The 19547-nt window shown below is 32.7% G+C and overlaps 1 protein-coding gene across 2 annotated transcripts in view; it reads right to left on the reverse strand.

The window, feature by feature from the left end:
- Positions 1–19547, reverse strand: part of blo (bloated) — a 326331-nt gene that overhangs the window by 40122 nt on the left and 266662 nt on the right. The window contains exons 4-6 of one of the 2 annotated variants that reach the window (XM_065514412.1): positions 12151–14386; positions 9503–9591; positions 9006–9430 (exon numbers count right to left, since the gene is read on the reverse strand). In XM_065514412.1, coding sequence (XP_065370484.1) covers positions 9006–9430; positions 9503–9591; positions 12151–14386 — 2750 coding nt within the window. Of the gene's footprint in view, positions 1–9005; positions 9592–12150; positions 14387–19547 lie in introns of both variants that reach the window. The other variant, XM_065514411.1, reaches the window with a different exon arrangement.

Genomic DNA, 19547 nt, shown 5'->3' on the forward strand with positions numbered 1-19547 from the left:
ATTGTTCTTTAGCTAAAAATTGTGTTTATGATTGTTCAAGACATTTTATTCATATCTGAATCGTTTAAAAGCCCATAAATATTTTACATTCCTGAACTAATCCCAAATATTTCTTTATTCCAATTGTGAACAATTATTTTCAAATAAACCCCTTTTAAGCTCATCTTATGTCATACTAATAATAATAATAATTAACTATTATTAACCCATAATCATTGAATGTGACAACAGCAACAAAGTCTTTTAACTCTTTTTTTTTAATGAAGCAATATCCGTTAAATTCAAATAACTAAGCAAGTACAATTTACCTAAAAACTTTATAGATAATTACGAAGTATTTGCCATGAGTAAGTAACTGAAATGTGGCTGTCTGTTTCAGTTTTGCATTCGCAATTGTATTATTTATTAAAACTTTAATGGATTTTGAATAAACGTTTTTTTTTCTTTACATTGAAAATAAAATAGAAAAAAAGACATCCGCCAACGCGGTATTATTCTTATAATATTAAATTCTATACTTAGTTTATTTTTCTTTCAATTTCATTCTTATTATAAGCTGTGTTGTGTTTTTATATATATTTTTTGTGCAAGTTGCAGTTGCCGTTGTTGCCTTTATACATTAGAAATCCAAGGCCAAATGAAGCCAGCCAAATCGAATTCTTTAACTCTTTAAAGCAGACACCTGGACGGACAGATAGATAGACAGACATTTAATATAGATAGACGACGGTGGAAGTACGTAGAAAAAAAAACCAAATGTATTTAAAGGCAGACAGACTTAATGGTGGCATTGCAATTTTATATGTTTGAAATGTTGTAGTTGATGTTGTTTGCTGTTTGAGGTGGTTGGTGTAGTAAAGAGTTTTTGCAACAAGTTTTAAATTTGCATCTAACGTAACGTAATACACTGGCATTATAACGTAACCAACAATAACAACAAGTGTTCTATCTAAGCTTTCAAGCGTAACAAATTTAAAACAACAACACAGTAACTGATAAAACGCAATTCAAGTTTTATTCTATGCGTATGAATGTCTTACAAAAGGACTGAGATTAGTTGAAACTTTTGCTATTTCAAATAATTTGGTACTAAAATTATGGTACTAATTTGGTACTATTTAAAGAACTACCAAGAGCGAAAACCATCAGATATTTATGGCGCTTAAAAATACAATTTTGTTCAGGGCTAATTGTCGCGTTCGTAACCAAAATAAATTTAGTATTATTCAATGAGCTACTTAAAAACTGCTTTAAGAGCTACAACCATTAGATATTTATGACGCTTTAAAATACAATTTTGTTCTGCAAACCCATAGGTCTAATTGTCACGTTCGTAACCAAAATAAATTTAGTACTTTTCAAAGAACTACTTAAATACAGATGTAAGAGCGAAAACCATCAGATATTTATGGCGCTTAAAAATACAATTTTGTTCTGCAAGAGGGCTAATTGTCGCGTTCGTAACCAAAATAAATTTAGTACTATTCAATGAGCTACTTAAAAACTGCTTTAAGAGCTAGAACCATTAGATATTTATGACGCTTTAAAATACAATTTTGTTCTGCAAACCCATAGGTCTAATTGTCACGTTCGTAACCAAAATAAATTTAGTACTTTTCAAAGAACTACTTAAATACAGATGTAAGAGCAAAAACCATCAGATATTTATGGCGCTTTAAAATACAATTTTGTTCTGCAAGCCCAGAGTGCTAATTTTCGCGTTCGTAACCAAAATAAATTTAGTACTATTCAATGAGCTACTTAAAAACTTCTTTAAGAGCCAGAACCACCAAATATTTATGGCGCTTTAAAATACAATTTTGTTCTGCAAATCCAGAGGTCTAATTGTCACGTTCGTAACCAAAATAAATTTAGTACTATTCAAAGAACTACTTAAATATTGATGTAATAGCGAGAAGCAACATATATTTATGGCGCTTAAAAATACAATTCTGTTCTGCAAGCCCAGAGGGCTAATTGTCGCGTTCGTAACCAAAAGAAATTTAGTACTATTCAATGAGCTACTTAAAAACTGCTTTAAGAGCTAGAACCATTAGATATTTATGACGCTTTAAAATACAATTTTGTTCTGCAAACCCAGAGATCAAATTGTCGCGTTCGTAATCAAAATAAATTTAGTACTATTCAAAGAACTACTTAAATACAGATGTAAGAGCGAAAACCATCAGATATTTATGGCGCTTTAAAATAGAATTTTGTTCTTCAAGCCCAGAGGGTAATTGTCACGTTCGTAACCAAAATAAATTTAGTACTATTCAATGAGCTACTTAAAAACTGCTTTAAGAGCGAAAACCATCAGATATTTATGCCACTTAAAAATACAATTTTGTTCTACAAACCCAGATGGCTAATTGTCGCGTTCGTAACCGAAATAAATTTGGAATACATCTCAGCTTTCATGTTAAAACTTGCACTAGTTTAATTGATCCCCCACCTTATAAACAAGTATTTGAATCTCCGTCTATCTGTCTGTCTAAAATACATGTCTTTTAGCAAATTCATAAATTAAATGTCTATGTTAGAGAATTAAATGAAACTCCACTATTTCATTTGTTATTTGCAAACTTAGTTAGTTGGTTGTTAAGTTTAGTGATTAAATTAAGAAACTACTGTTTTGTCAAAATGTTTAATTTCAATTGTCAGTTTTAATTTGATTAGATCTCATATGAATTTTGTATTTTTTTGTTCATTCTTATTGTTTATGATGTTGTAGCATTTGTTCCACATGAGAAACATGGTTGCTATTGTTTTAAAAGCCTGATCGTTGGTAAATTGTTGATTTCCGTTGGCTGATACATAGTAAGATCGTTAATAATGTTTTATAACTACAATAAATTTAATTATGTTAAAGTGTTTTCTTGACTTGGGTAATCTGATTTTAAGTGCTAAGATATAGATTTAATGGACTTTTAATAGAAATCAAATATACAAAACATACATAATAAATAAGATGGCGTTAAGCTGATTTGTAAAAAAATAATAGGATAATAATTTGAAATATTGATAATTATAGAATTTCTAAAGATAAAGATTTTCTTTTAAACATTTCGCTAGTTATCGATAACTATAGATTTTCTTTAGAAAATTGTCAATAGTTATCGATGATTATAGATTTCGTTTTGAAATTTATAGAAAATTTTTTTAAAATAATCGGTAACTAAAGATTTTCTTTAGAATATTGTTCATTTTCAACATTTATTTTAAATTCTTCTACTAATGACACATTAAAGCCCTCTTAAAATACATATGTGTTTAAAAATGTTTGTTAAAAAAGTGTTAAATTTGTAAACAAACATTAAGTATTTCTTAAACATTCCATCATTTCAGTTTAAGCTTAAAAACTTGTTTATAGTGTTCATAAATTATACTGGACATTTTTGGGACCTGGAGGTTTTTTATATTATTTCATATGCCGTCAGTATTTTATAGGCATTACTTTTTTATTTTGGGGAGTTTTAAATAAATTTATTACTGTCTGTTCTTTTTCCATAAAGAAGAGAACAATCAAATAATATTTGACACTTTAAAATATTATTTTGCATGTGTCGTTTCTTGCCTTTTTCTTCTCTTCTTTTCCAAATTCAATTTCAAATACATTTATCAAAAAATAAAAAATAAATTTGGTATGCCGGTAATTTTGTTGCATCATATGTAGGTATGTGGCGACATAATCCTTTTAAAATGATGCCTCAAAATTAATGTTTCCACCTTTTGGATTACAAAACCAAACAGCAAATAAACGGACAGAGTTAAGGTGCTTTGCTAACTAAATGTATGATAAAGTTAAAGTCTTTGTGTATTTTTTGCTTTATTTTTTAGCTGACTACTTAGAAAAAATAAAGGTGGAGTTTTTATAATGAAACATAAATTTAATAAATAACAATTGGTAGACATGTGTTTGCTGGAAATTTCTTAATGTTCTGTGATGATAAATGTGAACGTTTATGGATATGAAACATCACGACAGGAGAGTAAAAAAATCGATAGCTTGGTGATATTTCAAAGAAATTTGTATGAAATTATGATTTTTATGATTTAGGGAGAATACGTCAGTAATTTTGATTTTAATGACATTTACCACAGTTATTATGTATTGCAAGAATAATTCATTCTGGCCCAAAAGTATGAGTACTTGAAAATTAAAATAGACGTAAAAACTGTACAAATGTGCATATTTATAATGGCTCATAATTTTTAAACTAAAAGATGTTTAACTTCATTGTGGATTTCGTTTCGAAGAAATGATTTTGACACGAAAGTCAAAGAACGCCAAGCCAGCCAAAAATGTTTGAAGACCAAGAATTTGAGGCATGAAGATTGTTATAAAACTCAATAAGAGCTTGCAAAATCATTGGGAGCTACTTAAGCAGCAATTTAAAAATGCTATAAAAAAAAATCATTTTTCAATAATCATCATTACGATAACCCGAAGCGTAGAGATCGTATGTGAAGCGCTGCCAACCAGCTCACTGTGGTTCCAAATCAAAATCTAGGTGGACAAAATTATGAAAATCGGTATCTTCAGAATTTGGAGAAACTAAGTTTTTTCGGAAGCTGACAATTTGCTCTCCTCCAATACAAATGGGTTTTTCAATTGGACATTTCGTTTTCTCGACAGAAGCGCCAGAAGTTTAACAAATTTTGAATCATATTTTCGTTAATTTTTTTTAATATTTTACTGCATTACTAAATTAGATATATCTCAATGGTTTTACCATATAGAAATTCATACTTCAAAACATAGATAAACATTGATATAGGCTTTTATTAAATGTATATCTTATATTTATGGGCCTCTCCATTTTCCTGTTATAGTCCTTTAAACTTGGTTCACAAATATACTGATTTTTTTTTCTAAGAATGTTATATAGCTTGCCAAAAAAAAGACCGTCGAAGCCCGTCCAATGACTATATACATCATATAATAATTTTTCAAATAATTTTGTCCACCTAGATTTTGATTTGGAACCACAGTGCAGCCTAATCAACATGAAACCAAAATATCCATGGGTCCTATATATTATAAGCTGCTAACATATGACCAAACTCAACTGATTCGTTTGAAGTGAGCAGTAGCCGAAAAACTCTCAGAATATGCTGCCAGACATGAAACCGTAATATTCCATAATGACGACACCCGGACACATGTTGCAACACCTGTTAAAAAGAATTAGAATAAGTTTTGCAACACCCGTCTTATAGTCCGACTACTATTGTTTTCGATCGAATCAGAACGCTCTCTCTGGGATACGCTTTACTTCAGAACAGAGTATCCGATATTGGCTTCATTCTTTCTTGGACTCAAAAGATGAGCATTTCTTTTGGCTCGGAATCCATATGTTGCCAGAAAGTTGGGAAAAGGGCATAGATAACAATGGCCAATACTTTGAATAAATTTATATTGTACAAATAAAAGCAAAACATTTAAAAAAATCAGGAATTTTTAAGTCATACTCGCAATACTTTCGTATTGAATTCCAGGCATTTTTAAGTAATAATCGCAATACTTTCGTATTGAAATCCAGTTCTTGAGAATTCATTCTTTATAGAACTAATTCCTTTTTGAATCATTCAGGTTTTTTATTTAATTAAAATCTATTACAAAATAGTTTAGTAAAAATTATTGAATGATTAAAGTTTTCTTCCAATCAAATCTATTACGAATAGGCTTAATACTACTTTTTCGATTCATTTTGAAATTATAAAAAACAAATTGAATGCATACAAAGTAATTTCATTTAATTTGGATTAAATTTTAATTTACACAAATGGAACCTTTTATGAATGATTAAATTTTATTCGGAGTTAATTCCATTATAAATTAATTCAACAATGAATGAATTATATTCAAATAAAAGTATTTGAATGAAACTAAAGTATTTATTCAGTTGGGAATGGTTTTATGAAAAGAATTGCTGACATTCTTTAAATCTGAATTTTCGTGAATAAATCTTCATAACTTTTTATTAACTGCGTTCAAAACTTGAAACTCTTCTGAAACATAGAGGAGTGTTTAGTCATTCTCAAGTATTTTGGTAAAGATCTTTAAAAGGTTCGTTTCTTAAAATATGTGGCCTTCAATTTTGTAACTCAAAAATTTACATTTAAGCAGTTGAAAGAATAACTGCTTATTTATACCTTGGGAAAACCTTTATCTTTAAAATTAAATTAAAATTGATGGATTGACCTTTCTTTTGCACAACCCAGCAAAAACTTTGCTTACCTAGTAAGCCAGCAAGTATAATTGGAGCAAAGCGATAACTACTTATTATTTGACTGAAACACTACTTACCGTTGTTCGAGATTTTTAAAAAATTCAGGGGTCAAGCTTACAAATGTACTTACAATCAGTTGAGAAATAAGTAGTAAATTCACAACAAGAACATGTAGCTAAAAAAAAAACACAAAAAATATTGCCTTGTGTGGGAATCGAACAGTCACATTATTTGCTTGTGTTTGATAGTCAAGCTGCTAACTCACTGCTCCATGTACGAGTTATGTTATTGTAAGTTAACAATAGTTTTAACATCAACATATAAATGAATATGATATGAACAAAAAAATTAATGGCTTTGACAGGTGGCGAACCACTAACCTCCCGTTTTCCAGTCAAACACACTAGATAGCTGTGCTAAATGCGAAAGTTCATTACCAGCCTGCATAAAAATAAGTACTTATTCTAGTAAATAAAATAATGTGCTGGGTAACCACCACTCCTTACAAAAGAATGCATGAAATAACTAGTGGTCATTACAAAAATTCACAAAATTTTTCCTGGGAAGTTTGTAACTGTAAAACTTTTAAACAGTTTTCAGTTGCTTTCAATTTTCGATACTTCATATCTTTTTTGACAATAATGGAACTATAGTCATAAATTTTATTCAAATCGAAGATGCTAAATCCGAAAATAGAATATTTATGTTCTTTTGGAATGGATTCTCCCATATTAAGAATTTGAAAATGTCTTATTTATCTTATCGTATTTTTTTTTGCACTACTTTACCCATCACGATATTACCAAAAGTGTAAGAGGATCCTATTATTGCCAGTTGTTTATTTTGTAGCCTATAATTTTTCTAGTTTTGCAGTGATTTTCAATTAATCAATACATCATATTTCTGGATCCTAAAGGATCTTTAGTCGAAAAGCCAATGAAATTAACGAATTAAAAATCAATAATAATTACTGCATCTTGCAATTTTGTCAAATTTTTTGTGCACTGCATTGCCCATCACGGCATTACCAAACGTACAAGGTGGATCTTATTACTGCGAGTTGTTTATTTTGATGCCCATAATTAATCCGAATAAGCAGTACTGCTGGAATTGGAGTTCAATACAATTGTTTTTCAGCCTTGAGTGAAGTTTCAAGCAATTGAATTATAGTTGAATTACACATAAAAAGGAAACATAAGTTCAAACCAAATGCTTTCTGTTTAAAAAAATAACTTTTTCAAATATTTTTCAAGTTTAAAACATAATTATATTTGCATTATAGTCAAATTCCAACAAAACAATCAAGTGCTTGAATTTTTAGCTATATAAATTCTATCTTCTTTCCAGAAATTTTGAATAAGAGCCAGTCAAATTGTTTTAAATTGTATAAAAACAGAAACTTGGCATATTATTGAAATCGAGGTGCACCAATATGGGTTCCTGAGACTCTGCAACCCGATGGTCTATAAGGTACAAAATCAAAACTTAAACTGAACTATACCTCTTTTAAAGCTTGGAGAAGTTTTTTTGAATTACAGATTTATTTCGATTTTATTTGTATTTCCCTATTGTGCGGCCGTTAATATTATAAAGCAAAACATTGTAACCATTAAGTCCATGCTAATAAGGTTTGAAACAAAATTCCCGAAATTCGCAACACATTTAAATTTAACTTTCATTTGTTTGGTGTTCATTTCTTATGTAAATTATAAATATTTTCAAATTATTATTTAGTTTTACCATGACAATTGTTAATTATGTCACTATTCAAAAAAAAAAAATTTCGCAAAAGAAAACCACTCAAAAATTTACATTTACTAAAATATGCCAAACAAATTTTAAACAAAAAACTCTTTCACTTGTTTCGTTACAAAGATTTGTAACACAAAGCAGAACTAAAGGGCAGACCCAACAATAAACAATAGTAACTAGTTGTATAAAAATATTTTATTTTTTTTTACAACCAAATATTGGCAAAAGAAATAAATGAAATAAAAAAAACATTAAACTGAATGAAAGTATAAATTCCTAATAAAAAATAATAATAATAGCAGCCTTAATTTGGTTACGCCAACACGCTAATTTTTAAGTAGCCCACCTAATAAACCAGAGATTCCATAATTAGCAACTTCCCATGACCAGAAAAGGCATTAGCATCTTTTGGTCGAGAACAATAAGTGACTAAAAAACTCAAGACACAAAATAATAAAAGAAAAATAAAAAACTAAATAAATTTGCTAACCAAATAAAGTTACACATCCCCATAATAATGTAGATGCTATAGAAATGACGATCATATTTAGAAATTAATCCCCCAACACTAAATAAACCACAGGTAAATGAATTAAACAAATCGAACATTGAACTCCTCGATAGCCAGCCACTGTAGCAGAAGGCAAGCGAATTCATCTTCTTATTCTTAATTCGCATTGAGCGTCTTAACAAGCCATTCTTCATTCTGCTGCTGCTATAATGATGATGATGATGGTAAACTTCCGTGCTCTGGCCTAAAACATCAAAACAATGTACTTAACTCTCACACACTCCTACAGCAACTAATGAAATTTGAACCAACAAATCAAATCATTTTCAAATTAACAGCTCTTGTTTTTTTTTTGTTCTTTCTTATTTTGCTTAGCCTTCATCATCATTATCACCTTTTTAATTTTAAAATTAAAAAAAAAATTCATCTGTTCGTCTGCTCAGACATACATTTTACATTTATTTTAAGTTTGATCAGTCATTGATCACTTTAAGCGAGACACTCACCTTTGGTTCGCGCATATTATCATTTTGCAAAATTGTTGTTGTGGTGGATGTTGTTGTATTTTTAGTTTGTGTGCCTACGCCAACACTCTTGTTGCCAGCCGCACCATTGCCAGTATTATATTCTCGATATCTGGAACGCATTTCCTCTTCCTTAACCATGTACTTGTCTTTATCTTTCGATGGTTTGATGGTTTGCTGGGTGCCCGCACTGCTGCTGGTGCTGCTGCTCATACTCTTCCTTTCCACATCCTTTTTATCACTTGTTGCCGCTCCCGCACCGAAAAGTTGCTTCACCTTCTCAAAGCCACCCACTTTTTTGTTACGCTTCAGTGTCGCGGTGTCTTCAGCACGACTGTGAGCGGTTTGTGAGTGTTGGTCACGACGGCGTAGTGTCGCCGAATTACTGGCAGTTGGTGGATATTTATCTAAATGTGGATCAAAGTGAGAGCCGTCATCTATGGAACGTTCACGATAGATATAATTCTCTTTGCGCTTACCACAACGTTGATGCTCGCAATGGCGTCGCTCCTTTTTGAGGAAATTGTCACAGCTCTTGATGTCATCGGCTATAGTGCGTTTGCGCCATCTATAAAAGCCAGAAAAAGGGAATTAAGTTTTAAGTATAGGGTGTATGTTTTTATAAATTTATATCAGAACATCGAAATCAAGCATGAATCTGCATTATCATCTGACTGGTTATTTGAAATAATATCATATTCTAGTTCTAACCCTACAAGAAAGGATTCTGTGACTGCTTCAGATTCTATTAGATTTATTAATGAACATTTAGCTTTCCATTCCCCGTTTATATTTGCAGCCATTTACCTTTGTATCCAATTAACTTCCTAAAAGGGAACTGCACAAAACTCGACCGGTTATTTGGAATAATATAAGATTCTAGTTCTAATACTCCAGAAAAAGTTCCTCGACTTTAACAGCTGTCTTCTTAACACTCTCTTTTCGATCCTAGAGATAAAGTAATTGACACTGTATATTTGAGATTGTATGAATGCTTTTCGAGAAGTAATCGTTTAATATTGTTACGAAATTGTACTTGAATTCAAATGTAACGATTTTAACGGCTGATTTAAAAGTAGCAGAATGCTTTCAAATAGCAGTGCTGTAATAGCAAACTGTAACATATCTGTGGGCATTATTAACATTGAATAAAAGCTTTCAGTTGACCATTGATCGTAAGTTGGCAACGCTGTTTGCTGCGACCGTATATTCGAATTCGAATATTCAGTTAAAGAACATTGTAGAAAGTACACCACTGATGGCGTATGTATTGGAAAGCTCTAGACAGTTAAAGAGCAATCTAGAATGCAGATGGCAGTGTTATAAATAGTGGCAGAGGTTACAGTCGTTAGTGAGTTTATCAGAGACGCTTTTCGAACAAACATCAACTGAGTGCTGTGTTTTTAAAGTGAATTCGTGTACATTATAAAGTGTGTCTGTATTTATGCGAATTTATAAACGTGTATAAAAAAACATTGAGTGACTATTTAATTCTGTTACAATTTTCAAACTACTAAACGGCTTTTATTTGCAATCAAAAGTATCCGGTTTATTTAAAGGAAATAAACAAACGTTTTGAAAAGGTTAAAACGTTACGTTTTAACCTTTTGAAATATAAATTTTTGGGGAATTTGTTTTTTTGAAAGACCTAGAAACGAAGTAATTGACAGATTCGATTAGTTATCTCTTCCTTACACAGTATATTTGGATTTGAATGGATGGGGCTATTGATATATATCTTTAATTTAATTTAAACTAAACTATTCATTACATTTCAAAATTTTTAGGAGATTTTGGTATATTTTTCCTATAGTCGATGAGCATTAAAAGGGAATGCTCAGAAGATAAATCGAAATATATTTCCATAGATATTGAAAGTCAACCTTCATTTATGATTATGGAACTATTTAAGATCAGGAATTTCCCATGGATTGGTTTGCCAGTATGTATATTTCGTATTGTAAACATTGAACAAACTTCTAGAGTTTCAGCGAGATACGTGGCGGCATGGTGTAGTGGTGAAAGTGCTTGCCTACAAAACCAAGCACCCTAGGTTCGATGCCTGGAAGAGGACGAAAAATTTTCATCATGGTTTTCGAGTTTTTAAACTCTAAACAATCCATTCAAGAAGCCCCCTGACCACTCCACCACCTGGAAAAGAGGATAACATCATGGAGAAGGTCAGGCAGCCCGAGGTCAGGTAGGAATCAAAGAATTAAATTAGAAAGGTTCCTCACCACTACACCAAATACACAGAGAGCGTTGTTTCTAGGCAACGACAGATGGCAGCACCATTATCCTAGACCAGCTATAGCAGACCAATCATCTACTTAGTTGGAACAACAACCGATTTACGAAACTGACACAAGGCAAAAATAACAATAGGCTGACCCTTATGGCTACATCCTACATGTATCCTTGGACCCGCTACAGCAGACCAATCACCTACTTAGCAGGAACAACAACCATTTAACGAAACAGAAACAAAAATAACAACATTCTGGTTATAATGGCAACATCGTACATGAAGACGCACGATACTCCAATAATAAGGAGTGCAATCTTACATGGGAAATATACGAAAAACAACTGCAAACAAATCGTATAAGATGGAAGATGCTTTGTGTAAGCCAAATGCTCCCAAGAGAGGTAATGGAGAAAAAAGACGTGGAGATCTCACTGACAAATCATCAAAGGAAAAATTCATTTGAATGGAAGTTATTGCATATAGTATTTTGAGAATTTATCTAGTGCATAGTGTCACCATGATCATTGCCTTCAATGTGATTTATATTATCGAATGAGGGAAATAGTTAGCGAAGTTCACGATTGAAATCTGCCGAAATACAAGCAGTTCTTTGGGAGGAATCGTGATCTTTATTGACTTTCTTTAATTTATACGAAGAAGAACGAACATCATTTTCACTTCTTATTAATCGTTTACTGCTCATATACTTAAAATGGGCATCACGATCAACGGCTTGATTAGGATTAGTGTGACTTTTGCGACTGTAAATACTACTTATCGTGAAATATACTCATGCTTTATGATATTGTTTATATGGATTCAAGTAAAAATATTTGAAAACTCCTACTGATATCGCGAAAAACAATCAAAAAATCTCACCTCGTTACTATGTCTCCATTGAAAGATTCTTTGCGAAAATCGTTCTCAATTCCTGAATCACCCTTATCGAAACTACGCTGCTGTAACTTATCCCTCTTCAGACTACTGTGCCAACGATCTTCACTGCTCTGACGAGCGGCCATACCACGTTCCAGATTCTCGTAACGTTTCATGTTCTCTGGTGACGAACGATACTGATCGGTACTGGTAAACTGAGATTCCAATGATTTCGGTTCATAATCGGTCAACACATGACGTTCCAACAAAGGTGAAGCATCTCGTATGGGTTTGCCTGTAAATGAATCGAGTCTTTCACGATGCCGGGATTCGCGTACATGCGGCTTGCCATCATTATCGAATTGAGTTTCACGCTCGTACACCTCTCGGACACCGTGACCATGACCATCATCATAATATTTGGTATGTTTGTAGCGAGAAGTTTTCTCTGTTTTCGGAAGAGTTGAAGTAGAGATTTGCGTCAATGCAGGAGCAATAATATCCAAGTGAGACCTTTCGGGGGAGTATTTATTAAGAATTTCAGTTGCTTCGGGCTTATGGAATCTCGGTTCGTAGGGATCACGTAAAATCTCTCTCTCCGGACTGAGGTAGCGCCTGCGATGGTATGTACTGGTGTCGGGCTCATCTTCCAAGACACGTTCATGTGAATTTTCCCTTTGCGGCAAATAACCATTTCTTTCCAAAGTATTGTTTTCACCATATTTACGTGTTAGAATTCGGGACTCCAAACGAGCCCGCCGATAACCCATATCATCGTTAGTAGGTACATCCCGAGCAGGAGAGAGATATCTTTCAGGTGTGTGATAGCCGTTCTCTCTAGGAGGAGTTATACTTCTGATTTTGGGTACTATGGGTGGCTCAGCCGGTGATTTACTGCGTTTATTTCTCAGCTCTTCCTCGTAATATTTACGGGTATCTAGACCAACACCTTCATCTTCATCGCTGAGATTACGTGGCGACAATTGTTGCCAGGGTGAGGGCGAAAAGGAGCCGCCTATATGTATAGTGGTGGTACCATTTGTGGTATTGTAATTGGGAGAGTATTGACTTCTACCTGTGGCATGACTAGCTATAAAATCAGTTTGATCTTCTGATCTACGGGAGTTGTTGTGTAAAATTTCCCTTTCGGGTGTAAAGATATCTCTCGAAGCCGAACGATAGTCGCGGGCTGGAGAACGATACTCTCTTACCGGTGATACTCTTTGTGCATAATCTCTTCGGGTCAGTGTAGATCTTTGAGGTACAATATCATCCTGCAATTCCAACTGGGCATAGGTGATGCCCTCATTAGGTCTTATGTAGGAGAAGGCGGGACCCATCATGGTGGGTGGTGGTGAAAATCTCTCCATAGACAAACGTTTCACCATGCCATTGACGGTTTGCCCCTTGGTGAGGGGCAACTTTTGGGCTGGCAACTGGGAACTGTGCATGTTTTCTTGTGACTTAGCTTGTAGCGTTAATATTTTCTCTTTTATATTCTCCGATATGGGGTTGCGTACAACGTTACCATCTAGCTCTGTCTGGGAACGACTGCGAGCTAACAACTCATTTATGCCACTTTCATGTTTTTCTCTATCCGTTATAGCTTCCGATTTGCGACGTTCACGATTATATTGCTCCTCGAAACAGTCTTCTCTCGAATCGTTTTCTATTATGGGACTGAGTTGTGTGTGCGGTAGTTGGCGGTTAGAACCCGAACTACTGGCTGCGGCTGGAGTGGGCTTGGGATCTTTTAAGACTTTCTTTAATTTATATGAAGAAGAACCCACATCACTTTTACTTCTCACCAAACGTCTGCCACCGCTATCCTCAAAACGGGGATCACGATCAACGGCCTGATTAAGATTACTGTCACTTTTGCGACTGAAAATACTAAAAATGGAAGGTCTTTTGGTGGGTTTCTTGGCGGCAGCGTCACTGTTACTACGACTAACTGGCTTGGAGGTGCTGCCCTTTTTCTTTCTCAAGGGTAGCGAATGAAACTTCTTAGGATTTGTATTAGAGTCTCCACTGCGTTTGGTTTTCACTCTGAATGTGGGTATATTATCACCATTCTCTGCTATGCTTTTGTGGCGCTTGGCCTGGGCAAGTACTAAAGCGGCTTCTTTGTGTATACTTTCGGCTGATAGATCGGCTGGTAGCTGATGATACTGCTGGGTATGTTGGGGTGGCTGTAGATTTGTAGTTTCGTAATTCGTTAGATCGTTGGAACGTTTTCCTGCAATGAAAGAGAGAGAGGGAGAAACAGATTGTTAATATTAATTGATTATTTCTTAAGAAATAATTTTGTATTTTTTGTTCTTAAGATTTTAAAAGCCAATTTTAATAACTGACATTAAATTGATTTAAGAGCTTTAAGTTTTTTTTTTGGTTTTTGCTGCCATCATAGAAAGATGAATTAAATTATTCCCTTAAGCGCCTACTTTTTACACATAAAAAAGAGTTGATGGCGCACTACAGCCAAACTCACATAGATACAAAAACAGAAACAGTTCAAAAGAAACATCATCATTTGTCTTAAATTACTAAATGTAAGACTTTGAAGATGACTTTGGTACAAACAACAACTTAATCCGATGTTAACAACATGTACAATTCGTACAAGTGTAGAACTAAAAAATACAGAATAATATTAATCTATCAACAGCAGCAGAGATACAATAATTCAGAGACAGGCTGAAAAGGATTCTAGGAAAATATTTCGCTACTTATAAAAGGCTATAATTAGTAAAACATTTTAAAGCAACTGTGTAAGAGCTAGAAAGTTTTCATTAATTTTAGTATTTGATTTTTCAACTCCCTTTTTAATTTAGCATATTAAGGCTGTCCCTGTCTAGTAACCACATTCTAACTCAGCTGTTTGGCATTTAGCTACCAAAGTACTTGAACAATTTGTATAAAGAATGAATGGAAATAGTTAAACCAAGAACCCTTCATTCACATCATCTAAATGTTATTTTGATTAATGTCAATGATTACAATTCCAGTACTTAAGACCAACACTTTATGTGGCCCTGGCCATAACATGTAAATTCATTACAAAATGTGTATTATTGTTCAGTGTGCAGATGTTCAACTATTCACAGTCATAGTTAAATAGGTATACATAAATTATTGTGAATATGACACAGCTAGAATAGGCTAATAAATATGAGTAACCAATCAAAAAGTTATTAGCATTTGGAAAATGACTTATAGTAGGTAGGAATAACTGGGAGGGAGGAAATACAAATGTTCTCAAGACTCGTTTAATTAAGAGGAGCACAAAGAAGTGATGTGGGAAATACATAGAAAAAATGTAGAGAACTTCTAATGTATTAGACCAATCGATGTAAAACTTTATATATTTTGAAATTATTCGGAGTGTTCTATTCAGACTTGTTATTCAAGTTCTTTTATTTCAAATAAGTCAAATATATCAGTCAAATAAGTCAGTTATCCAATATCTCTGGTTTACAAGAGACCTATTTTACTTATATTGTTGTGAAATACAATTCCAGATTGTTTTTCCCAGTCATCAGAAAATATTTTTTATATAATTTTAATTCGTGAAATAAATATTCTTTACAAGAGATCTGGAGATTACTGAGGTAGTACATTGAAAATAATTTGAATTTCCACAAAATCCATCCATTTGAAATGATCGTTTTGGTTGGTCACGGCCAATCGAGAGCTGCTCTGTGAATGCTTACGATATGTCTTCATAAAAGATGACCTATTCAGGATAATTTTCAAATTCGAATTTCTATTTCGAATAGTTGGCAATTACCTAGAAGTATAAATAGGTTATTAGTGAAGAATAAGTAGTAACTGTGCCGCAGTATTTAACTTTTTGATATGTTGTTAGATCCCCATAGTTAATGAGAAACCCATTGTTGATTCATCCTCTATCCATTCCTAGGTTTGCCACTTTCATCGTAACACTTACTATCCACATGGGGAGGGTATAATGCGTTTGTGCAGATGTTTGTAACGCCCAAAAATATTGGTCCAACAACCACCTTAAAGTATACCGATCGACTTAGAATCACTTTCTGAGCTGATTAAAAAATGTCCGTCCGTCCGTCTGGCTGGTTGTCTGTCCATGTAAACCTTGTGCGCAATGTACAGGTCGCAATTTTGAAGTTATTTGAATCAAATTTGGTGCATATTTTCGGACCAACGACCAAGCCTATTAAAATTGGCTGAAATCATCTAGCCCCTATGCAATGTCCTCCCGAAATTGGACTTTATCGGTCATAAAAGTTTAGTTTATATATGTATCTCCACAAATTTTGCTTCAAATAAATTTTATATATAGGAAATTCATGTCACCAAATTTTGTTACGATCGGTTCATAATTAGTTATAGCTCCCATATAGACCTGCTTCCAAAAATCACTTTAACGTGCATAAATCTCTTAAAAATAATTGGCAAACACACAAAATTCAGCATAAACAACTTTATATATACAAAAATCACACGACTTAATTTCATGGTGATCGGTCCATAATTGGTCATTGCTCCCATATAAGTAGCACTTCCGAAAATCACTCGCGAATATAAATTATTGATATTTTAAAGGAAAAATTTGTTTGCTCATTTAATCAGTGTAGGGTATTATATGGTCGGGCTTGACCAACCATACTTTCTTACTTGTTTATTAAAAAATTCATTCATTAAAAAGTTATTGCTTATGGATAATTATTCTAGAGAAAATCTCTTATTCCAATGACATTAATTTTTAAACCTAATTTCCCGGCGTTCCTGTCAAGGCTGCTAAGCTAATTGAATATCGTAAAAGCCTTTCTCCATTGCTCCATCCAAAAGTATTAGGAACAATATGGAGACGATCATTTTTATAGGGTCTTGCAGATAGCTTGTATATAATTGTATCAAAAGCTTTCTCAACAATCCTTCGATTGTTGCATAATAATGCACAATGAGTGAATGTGGTCCTTGCGAAATCTTACGCGTTTTAAACTCGGCTGCACTTTGAGCATAAGTTGTGCTAAAACATTGTTACATTTAGCTGAGTTATTTCACTCAAGTTTTTACAGTGGCTGAGATCTCCTTTTGCTGGAATAGTAACAATCACACCAGCATTTTAATTAGCAGATATCTATGTGAGATTCGAGGGTACTTCGTTGTGAGTTGTCGAAGACGTTGGAATTTCCATAAGCGGATTTCTAGTCTATCAAACCAAAAACTTTGTTGCGTTTAACAAAAATATTTCAAACTAGTTTTTGCAGTGGATAAGATCTTTTTTTCCGAGAATAGTAGCAATCTCCTCTGTCATCCAATTTACAGGTATGTGAGGTTTGAAAAAAGTTCTTAATACCAAATTAATACAAATACTTTGACTTGAGTTTTAGCAGAATTGAGAACTTTCGTTATTGGTTAAATTTATCTTTCTCTGTTGACATTTTTTTAAATCCTTTTATCCGTGTTTCTTAATGGCAGAGTAAACTCCTCGCAAATGTTCAATGTTTGATGCAAATGCTTTATTTGAAATATAAACTATTGGCTTCAGTTGTTTTTGAGAGAGCAACTGTATTATTTAAGTATTTCAATTTCGGACCATGACCCTTCTCTTATTCATGGTTTTTGGTAATTCTTTCTGATTAACTTCGAGCAAATCGAGAGATTCGAAATGCGAATAGATGTGTTGAATTTAAGTCTATATCTACATCTACTCCTTCACCTTGACAGCCTAGGATTATTATGGTGACTATAATATCGTCCACATGATTGCGACAAACACCGCCATTAGACTGCCATGTTTATTGAAGAATATCTTTATGAATGAACTTAGTTGTAATATCGACAATGACGAGCACATATTTTAACATGACTTTAACCATCATCTTTTCAAGATTGACAAAGAGCGCAGGTTTCTATTATCTTTGGTATTGAAGCAGAAAGTGTCTTCCATTGCGTAAAATTACATTTGAGGAAAGCATTCCTTGAATTATTGCAAATTAATGAACTTGAGGTAGAATAATAAATTTATTTTATATTTTATTTTTAGTCCTAATAAAATCATTTTTAAACAAAAGTTAAAATTTTAAAGCTTTTGCTGATTTCTAACTTCGTGTCTATACTAGACAAATATTTATCACAACATTTAATGGTGTTTGTTGTCAAGACAAAGAAGGCTGTGCTGAAGCACTAACAATTTTGTCATAATGATATAAAAAACACTAATAAATAGAGACTATATCTGATAATTTTTTCTGTTGGCAACCATTTTGAAGTTAATCATGACAAAAATATATTAAGTATAGACATAGGCATAGGGTTAAATAGAGACGAAACGTAATTGTCGAAAACCAAAGTCTGTTGTCAAAAACCTAACTCCTGCAACAAGAAAATACATGCTATTCAATATATTTTGTTGTTGTATTTTTGTTTGACAAATCGAAGTGTCGCGTCTCTATAATTCTCTATGGACATAGGGTTAACCTTTGTATGGCCATGAACCGATTTTACAGATTAGGTTTTTTATTCACAACTTAATTCTATAATAATGATTAGCAAAATTCTCTTTCTGGAAATGGTGTTTACATTTCAGTCATCTTTCTTCCTTGCTTATTTAAATTTTCCCTTAAGTAGGATACGAATACGAACACCATGAAGAGTGTAAACTATGTATTTGTTTTAATTCTTATTTTGTTTTAAGCTCTTCTTTAAGTTTCTTTTAACATCGGCCAGCTGACCAACATCATCATCATTAACGTCATCATTAACGTCATCATTATCATCATTGTTTAATAATAGAGGGTCTTTACAATGGGGCCATCAAAAACTCATATGCAATTCTATATAATTATAAAGAATTGAGGGGAGGAGGCAAAAGAAAATGGTAGAAACAACAAGAAAATAAAGCTTTTAAAATTAGCAAATTGTTTAATGATAATGGGAAACAGTTTTGGGTTTTTACATAGTTTCAGTTTTGTATTATTTTTTTTTTCTCTTAAATTTTTGCGTTATACTAGTTTTAAGGAATGTAAATTACAGTGAAATTCCTTTAATGTTTGTTTATGGAGTTTAAAGCTAAAAAAATCTGTTAATATATGCATAGCTTTTAGCTGTAATTTAATGAGAAGTACAAAATATTGAAAAAAAATAATATTTAATCCTGGAGACAACAAAAGGGTCAGCATTTTCCGCTTTTGTTAAAATTTACAATACAACGTTATAAAAACTTCATTTACAATTTTAAATGTAATTTCGAAATAATGGTTTAAAAAATTCATTATTTTGTAGCCATCTTCAATATAATATAAATCTAAACATGAGCTTCGAGTTCAACTTAGATTTCAACTAGATTAACAAGCTAAAATTATTGATGTTTACGGTATTATATAGTCGGGTTTGACTGACTACACTTTTTTACT

This window comes from Calliphora vicina, chromosome 5 (genome assembly GCF_958450345.1).
Source record: "Calliphora vicina chromosome 5, idCalVici1.1, whole genome shotgun sequence".
Taxonomy (NCBI): Eukaryota; Metazoa; Arthropoda; class Insecta; order Diptera; family Calliphoridae; genus Calliphora; species Calliphora vicina.